This window comes from Bombus terrestris, chromosome 11, assembly GCF_910591885.1.
Source record: "Bombus terrestris chromosome 11, iyBomTerr1.2, whole genome shotgun sequence".
NCBI lineage: Eukaryota > Metazoa > Arthropoda > Insecta > Hymenoptera > Apidae > Bombus > Bombus terrestris.
This window is the reverse complement of record NC_063279.1, coordinates 2837970-2861872: the sequence shown is the minus strand read 5'-3', so window position 1 is coordinate 2861872 and position 23903 is coordinate 2837970. Positions and strand designations below refer to the sequence as shown.

Below are 23903 nucleotides of genomic sequence, written 5' to 3'. Positions count from 1 at the left end.
GATTCTGCTTTTTCACCAATTAATTATCCGACTCTTAGCCTAATAGCAATTAACGTGACACGAAAATTGTTTGGAAATTCCTATCCATCAGGTCACAAGAAATAAGAGAAAATGATAAAAAGCGCCAATTTAAACGTTTACGAGCGGACTAGATCAAGCGGTGTCCAGGTGGAGAAAAACTATTAACGCGAGTGTTAGGTACGTGTCAGATTGAAACGAGTCGCGGAACAACGGGGTAGAAAGCGCGCGATTGGCGGAAAAACAATACGTGACGGAAATCCACGGTCGGTTCGTACGGTTTGGTCAGCACATTGTGAGCCGTGTGTTGTATTAACACGCGCTCCGCTCCAAAAGCCAGGAAGGAAAGCGAGGATACGTGTGACAAAAGTTGCACGCGTGTGCCGTGGCGCTGGCTAACGTAATTTAGCCAACACGTGACCGAGCACGCGGAAAAAGAGTGATGCTTGTAAGAGAGTTATGAGAGAGGGAGAGAGAGAGAGAGAATTCGCCAACGCTTTTTCCATGTTCCGCCGGCGGATAGGATTAAACGGTCAGAATGAATTTATTGAATGGCTTTGATGACGTCAATTAAAATTCCGCGGAGACACAAAGACGAGACTGCAGGGTCATAGAGGCAACCAAGGTGACCCTGCACGGTCTGGAAATTCCATTTTTTTCACGCTTGTGTGTTCGGCTTGTTTCGAGCACGGTGTGCAGCTTGTTAGCTATCGGACCTTGCTGCCTTCCCACGCAATCTTTCGTTTGAGAAAACGATAAATAAAGTGGAATTTCAATAGGCAAGTAAATTCACTTTCGAAGAAAATTAAAACGTTTCACTGTGCGCTGGCGGGCAAAAGAAAGCTTAAAAGTTTAAACGTCGACGCAAAAAATCTCCGCGATTTTATAAAACGAAATTGTAATCGACGTGAGCAAGTAATAGACGTAGTGGTACCCCGAACGAGATTAATCGTCATCGATGTGGAGTAAAAGAAAGTGTAGTAAAAAGAATGACTCTACATATTCATAAAGAAGACTTCTAGACAAATATAAATAAATACTGGCCATTAAAAATAAATTGAAATAAAATCTGTGTTTCGATCGTTCCTCTCGATTATCAACGACCCAACCAGTTCCAAGCGATTACCGGCCAACGTTTCCTTGTTATTCGGTTTTTTGTTCTCTGGCCAGCTGCATCGTAAAAATCGTCGGGATGGCGAAACGGAGAAACGAAGAGGCGAGGTACATAGCAGACAGGAAACGGATGAATCGAGACCAGGATATTAGAATATCGTTTTCGCTGATTTATTGTTGCGGCCGGTAAAAAGAATTCATGCATATTCGGCTCGCCATTATCTTAAATTCAATCCCGTTTCCAGGAGGTTAAGCGTGAAAATTGCGTATGCAAATACGTTTATAAATTCTCTGCGCGGAGGAGGGATGAAGAGGGAAGAAAAGAAAGAGAGAGAGAGAGAAGGGGGAAGAGAGAGGGAGGAAGGGCTTGAACAAACCACTCTAAAATCCTGTTTCTCCATGTTCCGGAAAATTACGTCGAGTCTTTGTATGTTTCAATCACGACGACGGCTAGATGCGAGACGTACGATCGCGATTTCTATTATAAATTTCGCGGATAATCGAAGAGGATAAGTATCGGGTTTCGATATTCACGATCCTCGCTGAAAATTATCGCAGCTCGTGCTATTGTGTAGACGAAAGAAATTAACGAGCTATGTGCAAGATTGTGCGAACAATTTCCCGATGAAAATACGGCCAAGAACTTCGATTTAGGTCAAAGATTTCCGTCTGATGACTGTGTCAAAAAACTTCTATCGCTATGTTTCTTTCCCTTTTGTTTTTCTTTTATTTTAATAGAAGAATTAGTTCGTCGATCGCTTGTTCTTTTTTGGTTGAAAAGAAAAAGTGTCTACGATATTTGTAAATTTTGCAGCATTAAATGCCGAATCAAACTATTACTGGGAAAAAAGCAATCGATGAAACGATAGTTTTTACAATGCTCTCTTTCGCCTCTGCTATAAATATAAATGATAAATATGGATAAATGTCAATAATATATGTAGCAATGTAAATTATTATATCATATTCGTGTTGGAAGAATTAAGATACATCTACCTGATATTCATTAAGACTGACAAGTTAAAAGATTTCATTCCAAGTAGATTTATTTGTGTTACTTAGAGTACAGAAATAACAAACTAACTGCTTATAGTTGAAACGATGAAAGTAACACGTGTTAAAGTCTCAAAAAAAAAAAATAAATAAAAAAGGAAAAGATATTGAAAATATCAGCGTTGAAATGTTAACTACGCGAAGGGTAAACTGCTTTGTTAGTAGATTCTCTTTAACATTTGTACAGATCTTTTAACTACTTTTCGCGTGATCGGCCGATCGTTTCCTTTGCAACGTGAAATATCCTTTTTACCTCTGTCACGCGTCCTCGATCGTTGACAAAATGTCGAGCGTCAAATATCGCGTAACGCAAAAAGATTCACTTACAAGCGTACGATAGTGGTTTTTGTACAAGCCATGCTCGAAAAATAGCTCGGTTTCTACGCCAGGCAGGTTTTCTCGCCGAAGTACCTTGAACGTTTTGCATGAAAAATATCCTTCTTCTCGATGTACACGTGTAGATCCCTCAGAGCGATAGCTTTGAAGCGAAAGAAATAAAAGAAAAAGCCGTGCAAAAGGGGCGAGCTTTGCAGTTCGGAATAGTTCGCTCGTGTGCATATTTTTATCGGCTGGCAAAAAAATACAGCTATCGTCGTCTTTACGTGCCAAATGACTTCGAGACTTCGTTTTCGACACGTTCTTACGTGTACCGCGAACTTATAAACTTCAATTTCAAATATCGTTCCCAGCGCGAAGTCTGACATTTTCACGAAACCGGTTAAATCAAGCTTCTAAACTTGTTCCAACGCTTATAGCTAGCGCCCGTATTGTAATTTGCTGTAATTAACTGGGAATTTTCATTGTAAATTAACTCGTTGTGTACTCACAGGAAACGAACATTGTCACCTTTGTATGTGCGTGCAGGGTATTCAGCAACAGTTGGTTGCAAGTTTAAAGGGAGCTTCTACGAGATAAAATAAGATAGAAACGAAGAATACAAAAATCCCCTTCGAGTCTAGTTATTGATATCGAAAAATTTGGCAGAAAAACTTCGGCGTAATGTACGAACAGTAAGCGGAAAAGTTGATCTTTAAACAAATGGATGAATTAAGACAAACATTTTTATCGAATACGCCTGAAGATCCTTGACGCTTGAAACATATTACTTGAGAACACAGTGCGTTAGGAGATTAAAGAACTGCGAAATTAAGAAACTCGGACAAACTACGGCGCTGAAGAGTTTTCATTCCGACAGAAGGCGAAAGTTAAACACGATTTATAATTCTGTTCTGATCGAGACAACTGACAAACATAGTGCTCTGCGATGTAATTATTAAAATAATACGATCCAGGGAAAGAAGATTATCGCCTCTGAATGTATTTTTCGAGGACAAAAGTACAGAAAATCTTGAGGAAAAATAATATATTATCCTGTAAAAATTAAAATAAAAACAGATATTAATCATTTAGTCCATCTAACGCAATAATTTCTCGTGTCACGTTAAAACAAATAAAGTACAGTAAAGTGAAAAAAAAAATGAACAAGATAGGACACACAAGAGGATTGATTAAACGTTACAAAAATTATTAAACTGCGTTAATATAAATATGAACCATTTATTTTCATTTATTTTTATTAATCGTCGAGTGTAATCGCAGAATCGAATCGAATCGACCGAAGCTGTGATTGGTGCGAACAATTGGTAGTTGTTTAATTAAAAATTGCCACCCCCTCGAATATTCCGTGCGTATTCGGTCCAGATACGACGAATGCGAAAGTTTTTAATAGAATCGCGATCGTTTCGGCCGCGTATATTCGTAAATTAAAATGCTTTACGGGCATTTGCGATGCAAATATCTCAACGATCTGCAATTCATCGTACTATTTTTTCCCATTCGCTTACGTTAATATGTATGTACAATAAAGTGGCTGTGTGTTCGCGGATTCAACAGATTCGAGTGCCTTTCGCTCGTCCTCTGCAAGTACGGTTTCTCACGCGACCATCCGGACCCGGTCAATTAATACCGCCTGGCAAATACTGCCCTCCTAATCTCCATTAAGTGACAAAAAATTATAATAATCGATTCGCTACTGCACGCAATTAAGAATTTCAAATTACCGATTTTAGGAAATACGAGCGGAATTATCTCGAAAGATAAACGTGCAAATCGTTAAAACATAACAAAATAATTGTATTTAACACGACGATTAATTTTCTAAACGATCTATGGTACAAGTCGTTGGTAAACTACCGTCAAAACTTGCTTGGGCCAAGATCACGCATCTTTTGTTAAAACAAAGTTCGTATAGCGCACGTTACCGGGAAGTTGAAATTTGTTAAACACTAACTTTACGCATCTTACGTTAAATCTGGTGTTAAAAACGAAGAAACTTGTTAAAACAAAACTCATCAAACTATGAAACGCGAGATTCCGCGGTGTTAATACACCGTACTTCGACCAAGTGAAACCTGAATAACTGCATAATGAGCAAGTGGAGTGTACACGTCGTTAGTTTTTCGCAAGGAATCTATTATGCAAATTTTCGTACGTACACGCCTCTATATAATATGATACTTTGCGTTTCAAAAACCATTAATAGCAACGTACAACGAGAACCACTCAAGACTAAAAATCAATACAGAAAATACAGTGAATTGAATACATTTTCACCGCGAAAACCAAACTGTAACACATTTTCCACGCGTATTCGTTGCTTCATTTAAACATCGCTCGGTATCTTGCTTCGTTTAGTTATTCGTTGACGACGAAAAAATTGTCGACGGTATAAAGAACTTTACATTGGCGTACCTAGCGACACGGATCTTTTAATGATTCCGCGTTGCCTGCATTTTCATCGCATCTAACGATTCGCAAACCTTTACAAATCGCTTAAGAATCCGCTACCACTTGACACCGTAAACTCGCCAGAATTACACGTTCCATAGAACAGCGACGAAACAGAAAATATCGAGGATAACGCGTTACAGTACGCGTTCCAAGGCACAGACAGTGCCTTTGCAGAGGCTTAGTTACTTCCGTGGCTTTTATTATTACCGAGTTTGCCTCTAACGACCCGCAATCACGCCTCGTTCTAATCATTCAAAGTTCTGAGAAATAACGCGTTTCCTACTTACGTATTCGCAGTTTGTAGACTTTCAAGACCCGTGCAACTGCGAAGCTTCTCTAATCACACAGTTCTCTGTTCTACCTACCCTCATCTTTGTCTTTTAACGTTTCCCCCGTAACGTTAGATACAATTGCGAACAAGCAACAATAATACGGTTTGATACAACGAGAACGTCCACTACCAACGATCAGTGCCAGACGTCGCAAGTTTCTCAGGTTCTTCAACCATCATCTCCGAGTAATTTTCCGTCTATGCAACTATTGTTTGAAGCATTTAGTTACCGTAACTGCGCCAAGTCTACGTGAGAAACACATTTGCGGTTAATCATCTCTGGCAAAGAACTTTGGGCTTGCGCTTCTAGTACGTGGTAACTTGTTTCCAAGTTAAGATTTTCAAGATGCGTGGAAAAGGATTACAGCGTCAACTCTACTAATGTATAAATTAATACGACTGACTAAAATGGCAACCAGATTTCAATTATTCTTTCCCAGGTATGTCTAGCTACTCTCAAATATCTTTCTATCTTTCGACAGAAATTAAGTTCAAATATTGAAATAATAATGTAGGACCTTTTTTATTTATCGATACGTCTATTTACGATGGTTTAAACGGGAAACGATGGTTATTTAACGCGAACTAAATACAATAATGTGCTATAACTAAGACAAGTAAATAGTTAATTGACAACCGTCGTCACTACGATTCTGTCGCGTAGGAGACACAAGAAATCACGAAACCGATAAATCGCCGGTGACCATACCCAAATCCATGTCGTTCCATACTACCTGACAGTGAACCGTTAGGCTTTGACCTGATCTTTGTAAAGTCAGCATAATACCGCCGTTTGGAAAAATGATTCCGAAAAAAGCATAAAACGCGCATGCAAACTATGTTATGCTGATAAAAGACGTCGAACGGACCGATCAAAGACACGAGAGAATTTAAAGAAAACAACAACTTATTGTCCAAATTGTCCCGACCAACCTCAGCTTTGTATAGAATGCCTTAAAGTTTTACATTCTAAATAATTTTCGTAATAAACGTTTTATAATAATTTATAATAATTAATAATCCTTCGCAAGTAGTCGAATAAGCGTCACCCGAATAGGGTGACACGGCCCGATCAGAGACTTTGCTGTTACCCGAATATAGGTGACGCGCCAGTCAACGTGTTAATATCGTCTTATTGAAATCTTATCGATTGATCAAACTGTATAGCATTGATCTAAAAATTGAAATAAAAAGAAACAGAATAGGAACAAAAAGATACGCAGGAGCAACCGATCAGAATGCACCGACGATGATTGCACAATTTCCTTCAAGCACATCACGGTCCAACGATGTTAACTCACTGGTGCATCTTTCGGCGGCATATTCTCCAATTGCGTAGACAATTTCCACTAGATCGCGATCGCGATACCGTCCTCAATTATGATAAATTGCGTATAATTATGTCGAGGGCCGGCACGCTTCACGGGGAGCGGGGACGGAGCAGCTTGGGGGCAGTTTATCTGGCTGATAAAAGGGTAGACGAAGGAAGGTAGACACGGGAATGAACGATTTGCATGCTACCGACTTAATCAACACCCACACCTTATGAACGATCCTTTACCACCATCTACCGAGTAAGGTCTCTTCGAGTTGGCTTATCGCGATACGAAAAATGGTCGAATGTCATGCTCGCCAATATTTCCCTTGGCCAGGCAGCCTGGTTGTACCGAGACAATAATCTCGAGCTTGCATCACGTTTTTAAACGAAACGCTCGGATGTTTAGCAACCGACGCTAAAGACTTTCGACAGATTCGTTGCTAGCTCGAGGTATGAGAATCCAGCGTTCGGAACTCTAACGACGTCCCGGCCGGAAGAGCTGTCGGAGCACAGCAATTCCATATGAAAGCTGGCAATTTTGTAGAAACGTATGGAAGCTGTATTACCGGCGATCATCATCCCTTTCGTAGTATGCGCTTGGTACTTTTAGCCTCGCTTTTACTATCGCTTCCTCGGCTGATTAAATAAAGTTAGAATTCGAATACTAATGCTATCGCGACGAGGGTAAATAGATGATGAGCAATTTAACTGTGACATCGATGACTATCATAGGGTTTAAATAGGGTTGTTGATTTTTGTTGAGAATTGTAGATCATAATCGCCGAAACAAAAGTAAAGGAACACTAAGGTTACACTTGGAACTTATATTAAAATTGTTTTAGAATTATTTAATAAACGATTTCCAGGATCTTCTTGGATATACATGTAGTATCAAAAAAAAGAGGAGGGTATACGCTTGGTCTATTATATATTTAAAGTTGTAAATTTAAGGTATAAACTAAAAATCGTAAGAGTGCTGGGGAAGAGAGAAAGAGAGAGAGAGAGTGTAAGTAAGAGCGTAATGCCTTGGTGACGTCAAAGCTAAATGAGTAAAGCAGTGGGAGAAGGATGCGAGGGTTGAGGGTCAGCATCTTTTGACCTGAGAAGACGGAAGTTGGGGGCCAAGTGTTGGAATAAGACGTACGAAGATATTGTAATTAGTTTTTGTATTGGGTATTGCTTGTTAAACTAAAACTAAACTTAACTTCAAATAAAACATCCTTTCTTGTCCTTGCTCTAGACTATTTAGGTACTACATACATTTGCACGCGTCTCAGCACTTTCTTTGTCTCACCATCTTGCATATCACACTGCCAACCGAACAGTTGCATTCATCTGTTTCTCGAGACGCTGTGCCCACACATACTTGCATACACTTATTTTCACATACGTGTGTCACTACTACGCGGCTAATATAGTCTAGCACACAAAATTATACATATCTCGGTAATTTTAATGCCTAGATCGTTTGCGAAAGCTGAAAGCTTGAAGCTGAAATAAGATATTCTGATACTACGTGATAGAGACATGATCTTGCTGCATTAAAAAATCTGTATTTTAAAAATAACTGAGTTAATTAAATGCACGAGGAGACTGGATATTTGAATAAACAGCCTTTGCCACGATTATAACTGCTAAAGCTACAAGAATTAATATGAGCCAACGAAGCGAGACGAGCTAAGTGAATCGAATGTTTCGTTAACGAGGCAGCCAGCGTATGATAACGACACCTAACGATCCGAAACTGCTATAGAACGGCAAGACGATTTCGTCGTCAAACGAAAGGAGAATGGTCCATAAAGTAGCGACACGTTCCTCGAACGCGGCAAACATTACATTAAACGATCGTCAAGCAATTTCGTGGCGGTGATTGCGTAGCCGATAGTTGGTCCGATTGTGGAAATAATTTGCCAAGGAGAAGGTAGGCGCCGAGATCGTAAAGCAGCGCTGTTAATGTCCCCTCTCGGTGGTGGAGATCAGAAATTACACGAGCAGGTTCGCGTTCAAGTTTCGAATGCGTCTACTTTCGAGATCGGCGAGAAGATCGTCACGGATTTCCAAGTTGTCCTTGCACGAGCGAAACGGCTGCTTTTCATGCGATCACGAGAAGGGTGGTAACCAGTGATAGGATCAAGTTCGATATGTCCTTATAAATCCGAATCAAATCCGATAGCCAAGATTCACGCCACAGGATTCGTAACATATAATGCGGTTCGTTCGTTGTATCACATTTGCCAAGTATTCGATCTTCGCGAGTTATCTTCAAATCTCAGAACGAGTACTTGCGAGTTTCGAGAATTGACTTGCAAGTACAGTTGACTTACAAGTAACAATTTTATTTTGTTGCTTGCTTACAACAATGTCGAAATAATCGTTGCTTTGCGATACGTAGTAAACAATTGCGATGATAAATCTGAAAAATAAGCAAGTAAAAATGATTTTAAATAATCAAATCTCAAACTTATTCGATCGATGTTCCACTCTACTTGAGTGTATTTTCTTCGCTTCTTAAAATACTGCTTCCTTTTTTCGAAATGCTTAAAAAGAGTTGTAAGATCAAGTCAGCCAATGTTAACCTACTTGCGCACGTACTTGAGCTTGTCACTAATGGTAACTGGTAAATAGAGCAGAAGAAAACTCGTTTGTCAGAATGTAGCCTGTGAAAAGTGACTTATACCTCATCTCTTGGTCAGCCAAAGCTGCATTAGCGATTACGTGCTCGCCACGGCTGCGTGTTTAAGCGACTCCCTTGTTTCTTTATCACGTTCACGTGTCAGTATGTAATGTCATTGCGACGCAATATGTATGCGACGATTTATCATTCCGCAAAAATGAAATGTTACACGTAATTCAGGGTCGTTAACTCTCCCTTCTTATTTGCACTCGGTGCGCTAGCTGCCAAGAAAATCGCTCGTTCCCCGGCTTAATGCCACCAGACGTTACTAGCCGGGCCGTGCCTCGTTCGTGGAACACTTTGATACGAATGATGATGTTGGAAAACGTTACCACCAAACGCGGTTAAAATGGAATCGAAATAACGTAGGCGAGGAAGTTCTTTGGAAATGGGCTGCGTTTGATGGATCATGCCAGTTCTCTGCTAATGCTTCGTGTACTCTGTTCTTAGTCTGTTGATGCAGTTTGCGCTGTTGTAATCTCACGTTAATGGGAGCACAATCGCGAAATCGGATTGTGTTTATATTTTACATCTGACATTTTCTTACGTGATACCAGTTGAATTCTCAGTTAGCGTGTACTTGTGCAGACGCTTACGAGTCGTGTTACGATTGACTTATTTCTCAATCCTCTCATGGCACATATTACGTAGAAAACAAACCTTGATATTATCTATCAAGCCATTCTTTTTCATTCCTTGCTTCTGTATTATTATTATTATTGTTGCTTAGTCCGTGCCTTTCGGCTTTGGACGAACTTTCTCCTATGTCTAATTCTGTTCTTATATATCCACCTCCCCTCTTTTCCACTCTGTTCTATTGCACTCCCTTAGTTATTCTATTCTCTAAAAACTAAAACTAGTAACTACAAATTAACCACTAATGACTAAAAACTATTGCAACTTTGGGCTTTAGTCTCCTTGCTGTGCATCCTTCCTGTCGTTTGCCCTTATCTTCTGTATTATTGCTTTCAGTTCTGCTAAACCTTCTCCCGTCTCATTTAATACTTTTCCTATGTCCTTTGGTCCTCCCGTTATTTCGCATTCTTCTATTACATGCCTTAGGTCTTCTTCCTTCCTTTTACATAGTCCGCATCTTTTTGCTCCCTCTTCCTTCCAGTGCTTCCCTTGCTTTGGTCTCGTTTCCACATCTGAATCTTGCCAGTATTCTTCCGTCTTCCCACTTCATCCTCCCTTCTAGGTACTTTGGTAATTTTTCTTTGGCTATATTTCCGTAGTGCATTGCTTCTGTATTATCTTACTACTGCATTTAGTTTATTTACAATGAATGGATCAAACAGGAAACGATGGTTGTTTAACGTGAACTAATCACAATAACGTACTATAATTTGGACTAAATATAACTAAATAGTTAATTTGCAACTCTCGTCACCACGGATCCAACGCTCTCTCTCTCTCTCTCACGCGGACCACACTCTCTCGACAACGCAGTTAGCACTCTCTGGCTTCTCCACTGACACTGACTGTTAATTCGTCTTTCTCCCTTAGCGTCCCTTTGTCTTTTGTCTCAGACCCACCACGCACGTGTTCCGCAACCGCTCGTGACCAGGGTCAGCCAGGCCTTTTCCACGAAACTACTCGATCGAAGGACCGACGACACAGTGATGGGCCTGTCGGCACTTCGGCTTTCTCGCGAATTGTTTATAGCTCGCCCAATATCTCTTAGACCTTTCGTCCACGATACTACACTTCTGAATAATATTTCCTATTATTCGTGCTCTAATGGATCCAAATAAATAAATTATAAACTCGCTTCTTTCTACCCTTTAACGCTCATCCTTTTTCCTGGTTAAGAAAATAAATGCGTTGCATTTACAGAGAACGACAGCTTACAAACTTTAAAGTCGAAAAATAAAGCACGCGTGAAAGAAAAGAAGTAGATTGAGGAAAAAGGGTGTTATCGTTGATCAAACTGAACTCGATGAAACGATGAATCTGCCAGGACCGGTTTACAATGCGACGGGATGCAGGTGAATTTTTTCTCAGCTTTCCATTTAAGCGACTTAACAATTTATGCATCGTGGACGCTCCAACAGCCTCGAAACACGAGGCTTTACTCTTCTCATCAACCGTCGAACGTTGTAATCCCGTTCCTTTGTTATCCTTGAAATTGTTTCTGTATTATCGGCCGAACAAACATCCAACGCTGCTCTATTATCATTGTTATTATCATCGCGCTATAACATCGACATCGATGAAATGCAGCAACCAAGAGGGACCGCGCTCTTGTCTCGCGCGGTAAACGCGCACAAATTGAATTCTTCCTCAACGAGCAACGCCTGTAGTTACAACACCCTTTTCATGCTTCGTTCTCGCGCTTTTGTCGATTCAAATGCGTCACGAGCTCGAGCTTTCAACATTTTCCATCTAAAATAGTTTTCCATCTAGGAATTTCTTTCTCCTTAAATATTTTCGAAATTCGCTGATTTTCTGCTGCTTTTCTTCGTTATAGAATATACGCCATAGCGATTTATATTGATTATTGAGGTTAGGTCTGTTTCGATAGAGATATTCATGAAACGTTTGATTATAGATTGACTTTTTTGACTTGTAGAATATAAAATAATACGATAATAATTATATGTAATAATAAAATATTGATTTTATTATTCTTATTCCGTTCAACGAGATATTGCCTCGACATAACCTCAATTCCGAACTACGAACTCTGTCGATTCTTAACTCTCGTTTTTAACTGTTTCGCCTATCTGTACGTTTCCTTTTTCAGTTTCTCTAAAAGAAACTTGAGCGCTTCTATCAAAAACCGCGATCTACCACGAAATTGCATATAACGTTCGTATAATTTTCAGCACCCGATCGAAATTCTCACTTTTCACATTTCCAAGATTTTTTAAGCTAACGATGTAATATCGAGGCTTTTCTTTTGTACCGTGTATTATCAATTTCCGTCATCTTTACAGCCTCGTATAATTTGTACAGTTTCAATCAGTACATCCTATTGCGTATTGTTAATAACAACGAGACGCCAATCCCCAGAAACCTCCGTTTTTAACGATAAAATTCCCAACAATTTCAACGGAATCTCGTGCATCGAAAGTCGTTAGTCTGATTAAACCAACGAAAGATAGAAGAGGCGATTGCCCGGAAGCTATGAATGAAATTTCGGGTTGGAGACAAACAGCTTGGATATATGGGATGTGAGGATGAGTGGTCTATGACAGTGGTCGGAACTAGTTCAAAGACACTAATTTGTAATGCACACGGGCGGACACTCTTCAACTTCTGATGACCTTCCCCGGCAAGTTACCGTGATGCATGTCGGCGTCGTTGGGAAACTCTCCGCTACGGATACGTAGATTTCCACCGTGTTGTCTTGTTTGCAACGTCCCTTGTACCTTTCACTGGAAAATGTAGCTCCGGTCCTTTGAAACCACCCGGCCAGCCAGGCCCTTAATCAAAGTTGACAAAGTTACCAGCGTTCCTTCCGCGGTACTTGAGGATTTATTTGTAAACATGGCATCAAACAGAAATTACGAACGGTTTGGTGGAAAACCTCTGGCCGGCAATTGCTTCCACCAACCCTTTGTAACGCGCGGAACTGATTTCACCCATGCGGACAATTAACGAGGGCAATTAACAATTCACTGCGACGAACTCGAGAATATCGATAAACTTGCGCAGCTACTTCGAGCAAATATTTATGATAAACGGCAGCGAGATTCTCTTCCGCGTCATTCATTCGCTACGAAACAAGGATCCATTACGATCAGCAAGCAGGAAACAATTGCGTTGGCTCTTACGATATTCGCGGAACCAATTGTGCAGCAAATGAAATTGTTTACCGACAATAGGAGTATTTAAACGCTTAATAACGATAACGAGTAAACGAGTTGGCGATATAAAGCTTAATTAAATACATATTTACCGAACCAAGTTCCTCTCTCTTAACTGAAGCTTGACGTAAAGTACTAGTTCTAGTACTCAGTGCGTTGGTATTTTATTCGGTCTCTCATTGTTACCTCCCATCCCATCGTCTTTGCCTTTTCAGTTCATCTCGAATGCTCTCGCAACGTCCGAAAAATTCCCCACCAGTTACATTTCTCGAGCATTGTGCTACCCTGACAAGCTTAGAATAGGAATTCAAGGCGGTGAATGGGGAAAAGCCGAAAGGCACGATCACGCACAATTCCAACGATGGGCGCTGAACGTTTCCACGTAGTTTCGCGGTCGGCTAACTTCTGTCGGCACAGCGTACGGATATCTGTCGGTACGTAAGTTGGCGGCCGTGGCCCAGCGAAAAGTGAAAATTTTCGCGCGATCCTGACACCAGCGCCCATAAATTTCCGCAAGAACTCTCGTCGTGGACAAAGCGGCGTGCTTCTCCGCTGCCGGGAACTTTCCAGCTGGTGAAAAAGTGAGACACGCGGGACAACGTTTACGCGTGGCAAGAAAGGTACTGGCTGGAGAGGGAAAAAGTCAGGGAACCGGTGATGAAAGAAGCTATTTTTTCTGCTAGATAGGCGAACTGTTTCTTCCGCAAAATGATATTTCATAATTATCGCCGTCCATGCTTCTTTTCTTCTTCTTACTGTACTTGTAATTATTGCGGTTGCACAATACGATACGAGCAACATGTTTCTTTCGTATCTTCGATAAGATTGGAATAATAATTGAAACGTACATAGGCTGTTGTAATTTTAAACTTTTGCAGCTGTATATTTTCTAATATCGTCGCAGGTGCTTTAATCGACGGAAAATGTAGTTGATGCGTTACTTTAAAAAAAATGTCGGCATTATGAAAGCGGTTTAATGGCCAATTAAAATAGTTTCTGGCACGTTGAAGGGCTTGCAAAGTTTCTTCTTCAAATATTAAAAATTTCAGCTTTTCCAACTGTCGATAATAAAATCATTAACTATTAATAATAGAATATATAATTATAAAAATTGGAATAAAAATCGCGAAAAATAATATCTCCGCCCGGTTATAACGTTAATGATATTTTTAAAAATACTTCCTATATAACGTATTCGTCAAAATGGCTTTCTACAAGTTGCCAAATACTTTTCTTTTGCCACTCTATTTAAATTACATTGCGAATGCGTCGAATACGCGATAACGCAACGCTCGCGCGTATTTGCAAATTGTTACGTGAATTATTGATTACACGAAGCACGCAACTATCCGAGTCCATGACGCGGCACAATTTTTCGAAAACGAAGAAAACAATGAACGAATAAAACATATGCGTTGAAACTGATTTGATTTGCCAGCGTGTAGCGCTCATGAATTTCAAAACATTTTCAAACTTGGTGCCGGCTCGCATAGAAAAGTGGATTGCATCAGACCGTACGAAATTCGTCGCAGTGTACTCAAGGCAACGCTGCTCCACGATGAATAATTACGCAATCATCTCGTTGCAACAATATCGCAATAACGTTCTCCGTAACAGTTAAACAGCAATTTCCGTTTCGCGTCATTTGTTATGCAACATGTCCTAGCCAACGCAATGCATACATTCATTTGTGCAATAATTGCTGAAACATCAACGACACGTTTGGGACAGAAGATACGACGAATCTAGAATTCCATCCTCGAAAATCCCAAACAATCGCATCACTTTCGAATATCGTGTTTCTGGGTTCAAAACGTCGATAAATAAATTACGTATTTAGCTTTCTCAACGCCGAATTTCTTTCCAGCCTGCAAGAAACATATTTTTTCAGACGAGCTTGTAAAGACGAAGATGTTTGATCTGCGAGTTCTGCGAGAGCCACGAGCCTTCGTATTCTTAGTGAAAATTAAGAAAAATATTTTGTTTTTACATGACTTTGTCTTGATTCAACCTCGTTAGTAGACTGTCTGGGTGTTTATGCAAATTCATGTTTTTATGAAGAAAGCTAAAGCAGTAGAACCCAAGTGAAGATTTGTTTCGCTCGCTAAATGAGTCGTTGAGAAGCTACGTTATCAATTCTACAAATTGAAAGCACACAAGAGCGATGATGTCATAAACATAATTTTCTAAATGTACCTTAGAATTTACCATCGTTTATATCAATTTCTTGGGACGAATGAGAAAGATTAATAAAAAGCGGAGATAGAGCAGTTCAACGTATGAGAAGTCGAAACATTATAACGAGTGTACTATACTTGGCATATATTTTCTATATTTTTACATGAATCTGTACACCTTTAAATTCCCTATAAACTATAAAAATATAACTTAGCAACTTTGAAATCTCGAAATCTTCCAACCGCAAAAAAGCAAACCTGAAGCCGCCTCTCGTCGATCACTGGCGGAGAGAGCACCAGCTCTCGCCACGTTTCTCCGCCCATAGCACAGTGAATCGGTCCTTGTTCGCGATCCCACTATGTTGCACGGCTTGAGAAAACGAGGAAATAGCATAAGGAAAGAATCCCCGAGCCTTCCTTCGTCCTTCCGACCATCTCTCTTGGCAGAATTTTTTTTCTTAACGATGATCTTTTTACGATTTTTCAGAATGCTGGCAACTCGTGATAAAAAGCGTGAACGTACCGGCGACGGTGAAGGCCGACGACACCGATTACGTGATCCTAGACTGTGACTACGATCTCGAGAACACGCCGAGCAAGGGATTAGTCGTGAAATGGTTCTTCAACACCAACGAAGTGGCTTACCAATGGATATACGGCAGGGAACCTTTGGCTGGAGATACCGCGCGGAAGTACATCGACCTGCAGTACAAAGCCAGCGACGATCCGTACACCAAGTACCGAGCCATGAAATTGAATAAGCCCGGTATCGATCTTACCGGCGAGTACACGTGCGTCATATTCACTTACGCGGACGAGCAGTCTGCAAGCGGCTCCATGGTTGTGTATTGTAAGTATCCCGCTATTTACGGCCAACCGCCATTGATTTACGATCCTTTATGTCGATTTATGCTGGATAGAATGCCAGGCCAATTATCCTTCTACCGGTATGGTTTCGCGATTTTCTTCTTTTTCCTCTCTCTCTTTTTATCTTCTCTTTTTTAACCTACCATTCATCGTAGTTTACTTCTTTATTCCTCTATTCGATTGCAAACGCGTGTCGCGTCAACGATGAATATCACGACCTCGATTTCTCACTCCTAACAGACGTTGCTTAGCGCCAATGTTACGACAATCGCTCTATTTTTGGTATTTATTCAGTAACAGATATAATATTATATAAGAGTTAAAACCCATTAGTTACTCAATTACTTGACACGACGGATCAGATCCGCAGACTAAAAAGACAATGCTTTTTAGATTTTAGCATTAGATTCAACTAGAATCAAACATACTATAAACAATTATAATCAAAGTTACAGTACCACGCCAAAATAATTTACTTATAATTCTCAATGAGAATTGATTGCAGTCTACCAAATAAAAAAAAATTCAGCAATAGATACAACATAAGAATTAACAACCACCAAAACCCACTAATTACTCAATTACTTGACACGACGGGTCAGATCCGCAGACTAAAAAGACAATGCTTTTTAGATTTAAGCATTAGATTCAACTAGAATCAAACATACTATAAACACTTATAATCAAAGTTACAGTATCATGCCAAAATAATTTACTTATAATTCTCAATGAGAATTGATTGTAAATGGTCTACCAAGTAAAAAAAAATTCAGCAATAGATACAACATAAGAATTAACAACTACCAAAACCCACTAATTATTCAATTATTTGACACGACGGATCAGATCCGCAGACTAAAAAGACAATGCCTTTTAGATTTCAGCATTAGATTCAACTAAAATTAAACGTACTATACACTCTTATAATCCAAGTTACAGTACCGCGCCAAAATAATTTGCTTATAATTCTCAATGAGAATTGATTGTACAAATTCTACCAAATTGGTATTATCTTAGTATCCGAGCACGTTGGTATCTGGTTATAGCGCGAACAAGATTTCGAAATATTTCCTGTAACACGCGCGATATATTTATAGGAGATTTCTACGAATGTAGAAATACTTTTGCGAGCAATTGCAAAGGATATTGGCTTGATTTCGCAAAGATTAAACTAGGTTTAAATCCTCTTCTTCGGGTGTAATCGGCACACTCAACCGCACCGTCAAATATTCAATTCTAGATGATAATATCGACGTCAACAATGCAGATAGAAATGTCAGATTTCAGCCGAGATTATTAATATAATCCACGGATTATCGATATTTCTTTTTTCTTCTTTCTTTTTTGTATCGAATATGAAATCGGGATAGTGTTGAGTCAGACGGTAGTTTCGCTCCTCATCCTCCACCATCATTCTCCCGGAAGGATCGATCGTTCCTTGAGGAACCGTTTAAAATGCTTCAAAGAGGAATCGAGCTGATCGGTCAGGTTTCTTCGGCGAGAAGAATATTATCAGCAAAGAACTATGTAATTTCCCTTTTGCCTGTTGTCGTTCCAAGAAGAGGATAATTTTCGGCATAATTTAGGACGCAATGGCGACAGAGAAGAATCGATGACACAGATTCCGATATCCCTTTCGCCGACGATATTGTCCAGTCGATATCAGCTATCAAAAAGTATCGCTCGAAAAATGGTGCGACGTAAGACACGATAGGACGACAGTCTGTTAAAAAGTTTCCGGAGATGAGGAAAGACGATGTCTCATAACGGACATGAGGTAATTCGAGAGAATATCAGCCGTTAAAAAAATGGATTAGAAACTTTTCGCGTAATAATTTAGTAACTAATAACATATAAAAGATAATACATCTATAATATTTTGCCAGCGCATAACAAATATCGCTTTTCAGAAGATATTTGAAATCATTCGACAATTAATTTCGTTCGTGTATTTGAGGTGGTTGGTGCAGGTGTCCGCGATAAATACTCTTCATGTTCAACAAAACTATATATTTATTAAACTATTAACAGTTAACAATCAACAGTCAACAATTTACGATTAACTATCAACAACAATTAACGGTTACCGATTAACTATCAAGAGTTAATAACCTTGAATCACGTATCTTGAATTATGTTTGTATCGCGTAAAATAAAAAAAGGAAATCTCAGATGAAAAGAAAAATGAAATATAAAAAAATAAAAAGAGAATTTATTTTTCAACACTTGGTTTACGCTACTGGTTTACTTACTGCTTCTGAACTCCAGCCGTGACTTTCCAAAACCGAAGCTCTTACAATTTGACTTTCGATCGGATCTGTTTCTTTTTTCTTTATCACCCCTCAATATCCCCACTATCCGTGCGTTTGTTAGGCGTCTACGACCGTTGCCACGCACACCTTCTTCTGGAATATTCGGCGCAAGGACCCTTGGGATATCGATGGTTCATTAGGCACTTCTGCGATATACATTGTCGCCGAGTACCCCACATCTTTATCTCCATCATCAATTCATCGTACTTGAATTGTGCCTGTCGTGACATTTGCTTCGCTATGACGCTAAACCTTTCGCAGCTCGGGGTAGAATGAATCTGTTCGAAACCAAACGGATTCTTTTCTTTGTTACCCCTCGATATTCCCACTACGCACGCGTTTATTAGATGTCCGCGACAGTTGCCGCGTATGCATTCTTCCGAATATTCGGCGATAGAACCATAGGGATATCGATGGTACATTAGGCATGTCTGCCTTACGCTTTGAAGGTATAACGCTTTGTGTCGCGAAGCCGTTGGACATTTCCGTGGTCGAGTGCCGTCACATATTATTAAAGCTGATGAAACCTTAGTCTATTAATTCCGCTATTCGTTTAATGACATTCTTGGAGCTACTACGTTTTAGATACTACTATGATTTAATAGAGTGATTAAAAATACAGCCAAAGCCTGGCCAGGGGCGACCAAAATAATCCTGAAAGTATAATCCAATTTTCGGAGCGCGCAATTTTTCAGTAACGGCTTAGTGTCGGCTATCGATGTCGCAAGATTTTTTCTCTTTCTTTTTTCTCCCGTTTTTTTCTTTTTTTTTTTTTTTTTAATCCTATTGGCGCTATTGGAATTCTGTTTTCGCGCGCATTAAATAAAACCAGAATATAAAGGGAAGCGAAACGAAAGAAATGTAAAAATGGGAATACAGAAACGCGAACCACGACGTTATTGCTCTCGCGACATTGACTTTGAGACTCTAATTGTACACTCGCCGTGAAAAGATATATACAATATATATATACAGTAGGAGACAAAAATACGTGGACAGATAATGGAAATAGGTATAGGTATAGGTATTACGCAAACATGTAAATATTAATTTCAATTATTTATTATTTCATTTTTTATTTATTATTGCTTAGCCCCTGCCTTTCGGTTTTCGACGAACTTTTGGTTTTACATCTCGTTTAACTATCTCGCTTCTTATATATATCTACCTCCTCTCTTATCCACTCTATTATATTACACTCCCTTAATTATTCTGTCTCTAAAACTATGGCAACTTTTGGGCTTTTGCCTCCTTGCTGTGCTTCCTTATTGTCGTCCCTCCCAGTCTTCTCTTCTCTTCCCTGTTATAGTGCTTAGTTCCGTTAGTCCTTCTCCAGCCTCGTTTAGTATTTCAATTATTTACTAAATAAAACTACAAGAACGTGTAAGAAATAAAATTGAAGTATGTGACACCGTACGATACTAGTTCGATTATAGTTCATCGATACCCACTTCCATTATCTGTCCACTTATTTTTGTCACCGACTGTAAACGAACGTGTTAAGATATCGCGTGTTGCTTCGTGACGCATGATAAGTACGCAATATTTGTCAAGTCATGTAGCATTTTTACACGCCCCGCGTAGTTTGACGTGACGTCCCGCGAGCTAGAGTGATGTCGCGTGAAATAATTCTTGAAATTGCAACGCGACACGGAACAAAAGGCGCCGCCCGGCTCGATCGAAACGAAACCAGAGACCGACGTTCGTTCTTCACCGAGCCCGTGAATTTTTACCTACGCGACAATAATTTATTAGGCGCGTAATTAGCATCGAAACGGTTTCAATCATAATCAGATAGTACACGCGTCACGCGCGATGTAATTAAAAATGGACGATTAAAAATGGCAAAAATGCAACGGGTGTGACGATACTTGCGTCGAGGAGAAATTTCACAATTCACACGAATTATTATAATTCTTAATACGTTGATTGCCGCGCCTGTTTTCAATAAAATCTCCTTCCAATGAAATATGTGTGTTTGCTATTTCCTTTCCTTTTTTCTTTTTTTGAAATTTAGTAAATTTATTTATATCCGAAATTGAAATACGATGATTGGAGTAAGATGTTACGCAAAATGATACATTTGATAACAATATAAATAGGGGAAGGCTATTAATAAAAAGGTTGTTTGAATTTATAATTATACCAGATGAATTTGCAATACGTTATCCATCCATGTCGATAAAAATGATACGTTGAATTGTCACATATTCGGAAAATTAACGAATCTACGCGACACCTACGATATCTTTACAGGTGGAAATCGTTTAGTTTCGATATCAGGCAAATGTAAATGAGACTTTAATTAAATAAGCAAATTACCCTTGAAAAACAGTTATATATTCCCTCGTGAGGTAATTAAATTGGTAAAACGTAATATGCACACAATAATAACTTTCCTATGAACAATAACAATTAATTTTACCAAAAACATTATCTAACGGGCATAAATTAATTATGAAATTTGCAAAGGATATGTAATTACAAAATACCAGAACGAAATCAACTTCGCTCCTGGTGCATCCAATTCTAATTAATGAAAATTAATATTGTTAATATCTTCAAAATCGTTTTAGCATCGTTTTCAACGTTATACTTCTTGCTCATCAAATTCTCAGTGAAGTAGCTTTAACTTATCAAAGCATTTTAATACGAAATTTTATGCTCCAACGATTCTATTCGTGAAACACGTAATTAACTTGTTTGTTTTAAGTTTCTTAGCTTCACTTTCTACTCTTTTGATACAACCACTCGGTTTTAATTAAATTACATTTCAACTATATTGCGTAATATGAAATCTAAAAACGATATGAGATTTGTAGCATCATCTTTATCGCGTAAGTTGGTCCTAAAAATAAAAGTCTGTACAAATATCTCTTTAAATTCGAACATTTTTTCTTTTCTATTTAAATAAATCGTTAACACACTTTTGCTACAAATTCCTTCGTCCCATTCGTTTCCAAAAATTCATTCCAAAACACCTTCGTCGCAATTTTCTTTTTGACAATTACCTACAACGCTACCTAAAAGTTGCTATTTTTTCCAATTAAAATTTTCCTCGTGTCCCGTTCATCCTATAACGTCATTCTGCATTCCCTAACACCATGTTATTGCCAATTCCAATTTCAACGAATCATCCAAACGTGCAAGAGGATTCTCGTAATTCAGCACACCGTATACACGAAACAAAGAGGATAGATATGTTCGTGGAGTGACGTTCGGCTATTCTTCGGCAATAAAGTCGATGACTAATTATCGACCCGTGGAAAAGAAACTACGCATCGTCTGACGCGCGAGCAACACGCAACAGATCAAACTGCTACCCTCTCCAAGTGCTTGCAAATATTTACCAGGCGAAGCTGAAGCAGCGTAGCTTACGGACAAATTATTTTCATGATAAACCGCCGGTTCACGATGAAAAACTTTCCGCAATCTTTTCGACGATTTGAAATGCTAACCGGCAACAGTTAAACACTGACCAGTACTATTATTATAATACTTACTTATTATGTATTATATAAATTAACTTACAGAAGACATTGACAATAGATTCGTCTCTTACAAATAAATCGTTGACACTTTATACGTTTATCGGAAATTGAAATCTCCAAAGATGTATCGTACGCGTGTAATATTGAAAAAGATATATCCAAAGAGTAAAGAACCCGTGTATATTCATACGCGTAAATCGTGTAAATAACAAGCGTTCGGAATTTTGAGTAGCCGTCCGTTTATAGCACGGACAGGCCCATTCCCTTCTTTGAGAAATTCCGAATTACTTGTCCTCCCCGAGTTGTAAACCTAAGGACTGAAAGGTCAGGGAAACCCCAGGTCGGAAAGGCCACGACGGATGGACGAGACTCAATGGCTAGGGGAGAAAATCAACAACATACTAAGACAGTTCATCATGAGACAGTTCATCATGAGATAGTTCATCATGAGACAGTTCATCAGTTCATCGTATCGGGTGAAATATTTCACTTCCCACAAGATCTTACCACCGCCGTGTTCATAACATCGCACTTTACTTTTATACAACAAGTGCAAATTTTATAGAACAGTACTAGATTACTCTAACTACTTGATCTATTAGATTACTAGATCTACTAGTGTTACGTCGCGCGAGACAATTCGCACACCATCTCTGGCCGCCAACAGTCCACGTATCATTATTCAGACCCTCGATAAACCTAAGAGCCCACCATAAAACGTAAACACTTTGAAGTTAATCTTTTTAACGTAGTGCTTTTCACTTGAAGGAATCGGTAATCCCGTAAGTGTTTTGTTTTATGAATGGTCCTTAGAACAGTCCTTAGGTTTATTGCGCGCTCTTACAAATTGCGGAAAAGCGAGTTTTCTCGTGAAGAATGTCACACACGAGCCACGTTGGTAGGAGGCTTCCTCCACACCTATTCTCATTCATTAACGTTGGTCATAACGAATGGGCATCGCGAATCGTATCCTCACTTTCCTAAGGAAAAGAGTGAGTTCTTCGTACCTAAAACCCACTCACGACGAGCTTTCCTCCGTAATGATAGAGAGCGAAGAGTCAGTAAAAGTCAGTCATCACAGCCGCCAAGTCGAAGACAGTCGATCGACAGAAGTGAAATCATGACAGTCGCCAAGTCAGAGTCAAATCTCGACAACAGTCAAAACAGTCGCCAACACGAAAAGAGTCTCAGGCCGTAATTTGACAGTCAACATACTCACAATTGTATCAAATATTGAAGTTATTGAATTGTTGGAAATATATATATTATAACTTGTTAAAATCAGCGTTATACTCATTCAACCACTCCTATTATCCTAATCGAAATAGGGGACCGATCTATTCGTGGCGTCGATTATTCGAATCGTAACGGGAATTTACGACTCCCGTTGACGCGCTTCTTCGAGATCGAAACAGCTAGATCTACCAGATTACTCGATCTATTAAACCTCCTCCACCTTGAGCGTTAAGTCATTCGAGGTAGGCGATATTGACCGATCGGTTTGACCCGACCGGTTGCTCTTTATTCGATAATTCGCAACAACAAGATACGCACTACAAGCACGCGGATTTAAATTTCGAAGCAAACAGCAAGTTAATAAATTCATTGAGTCGTCGTTATTTCGTATGAAACGGGAATAGCTGGCCGACCGAGACTCGACAAACAGCTCAAAGTTTCATTCCGATCTGTTACACGGTTGCCTCCTTCGCATCGTGTACATACAAGTGGTAGAAAGCGTACGTTTAACTTTCGAGTTGGAACTTTCAAGCATTTTAATGCTTTCAGCCCAACCACCAACGTTTGCAGGGCGGAGGCTCGATTTAAAATGTTTCAAGTTATTTCGTTAGGATGGTACAAGTCGCCAGCAATTTTCTGTTTCTTTTCTCTCTACGAACTTCCATTTCTACATGAAAGTTAATCCACACGCTTTTACTAAAGAAAACGCTG

General features: G+C 39.4%; 1 protein-coding gene across 2 annotated transcripts in view; it reads left to right on the top strand.

The window, feature by feature from the left end:
* The window catches only part of LOC100645566, a 623360-nt gene that overhangs the window by 459529 nt on the left and 139928 nt on the right, over positions 1–23903 (top strand). For both annotated transcript variants that reach the window (XM_020865233.2, XM_003398708.4), the window contains exon 2: positions 15774–16136. In XM_020865233.2, coding sequence (XP_020720892.1) covers positions 15774–16136 — 363 coding nt within the window. The remainder of the gene's footprint in view (positions 1–15773; positions 16137–23903) is intronic.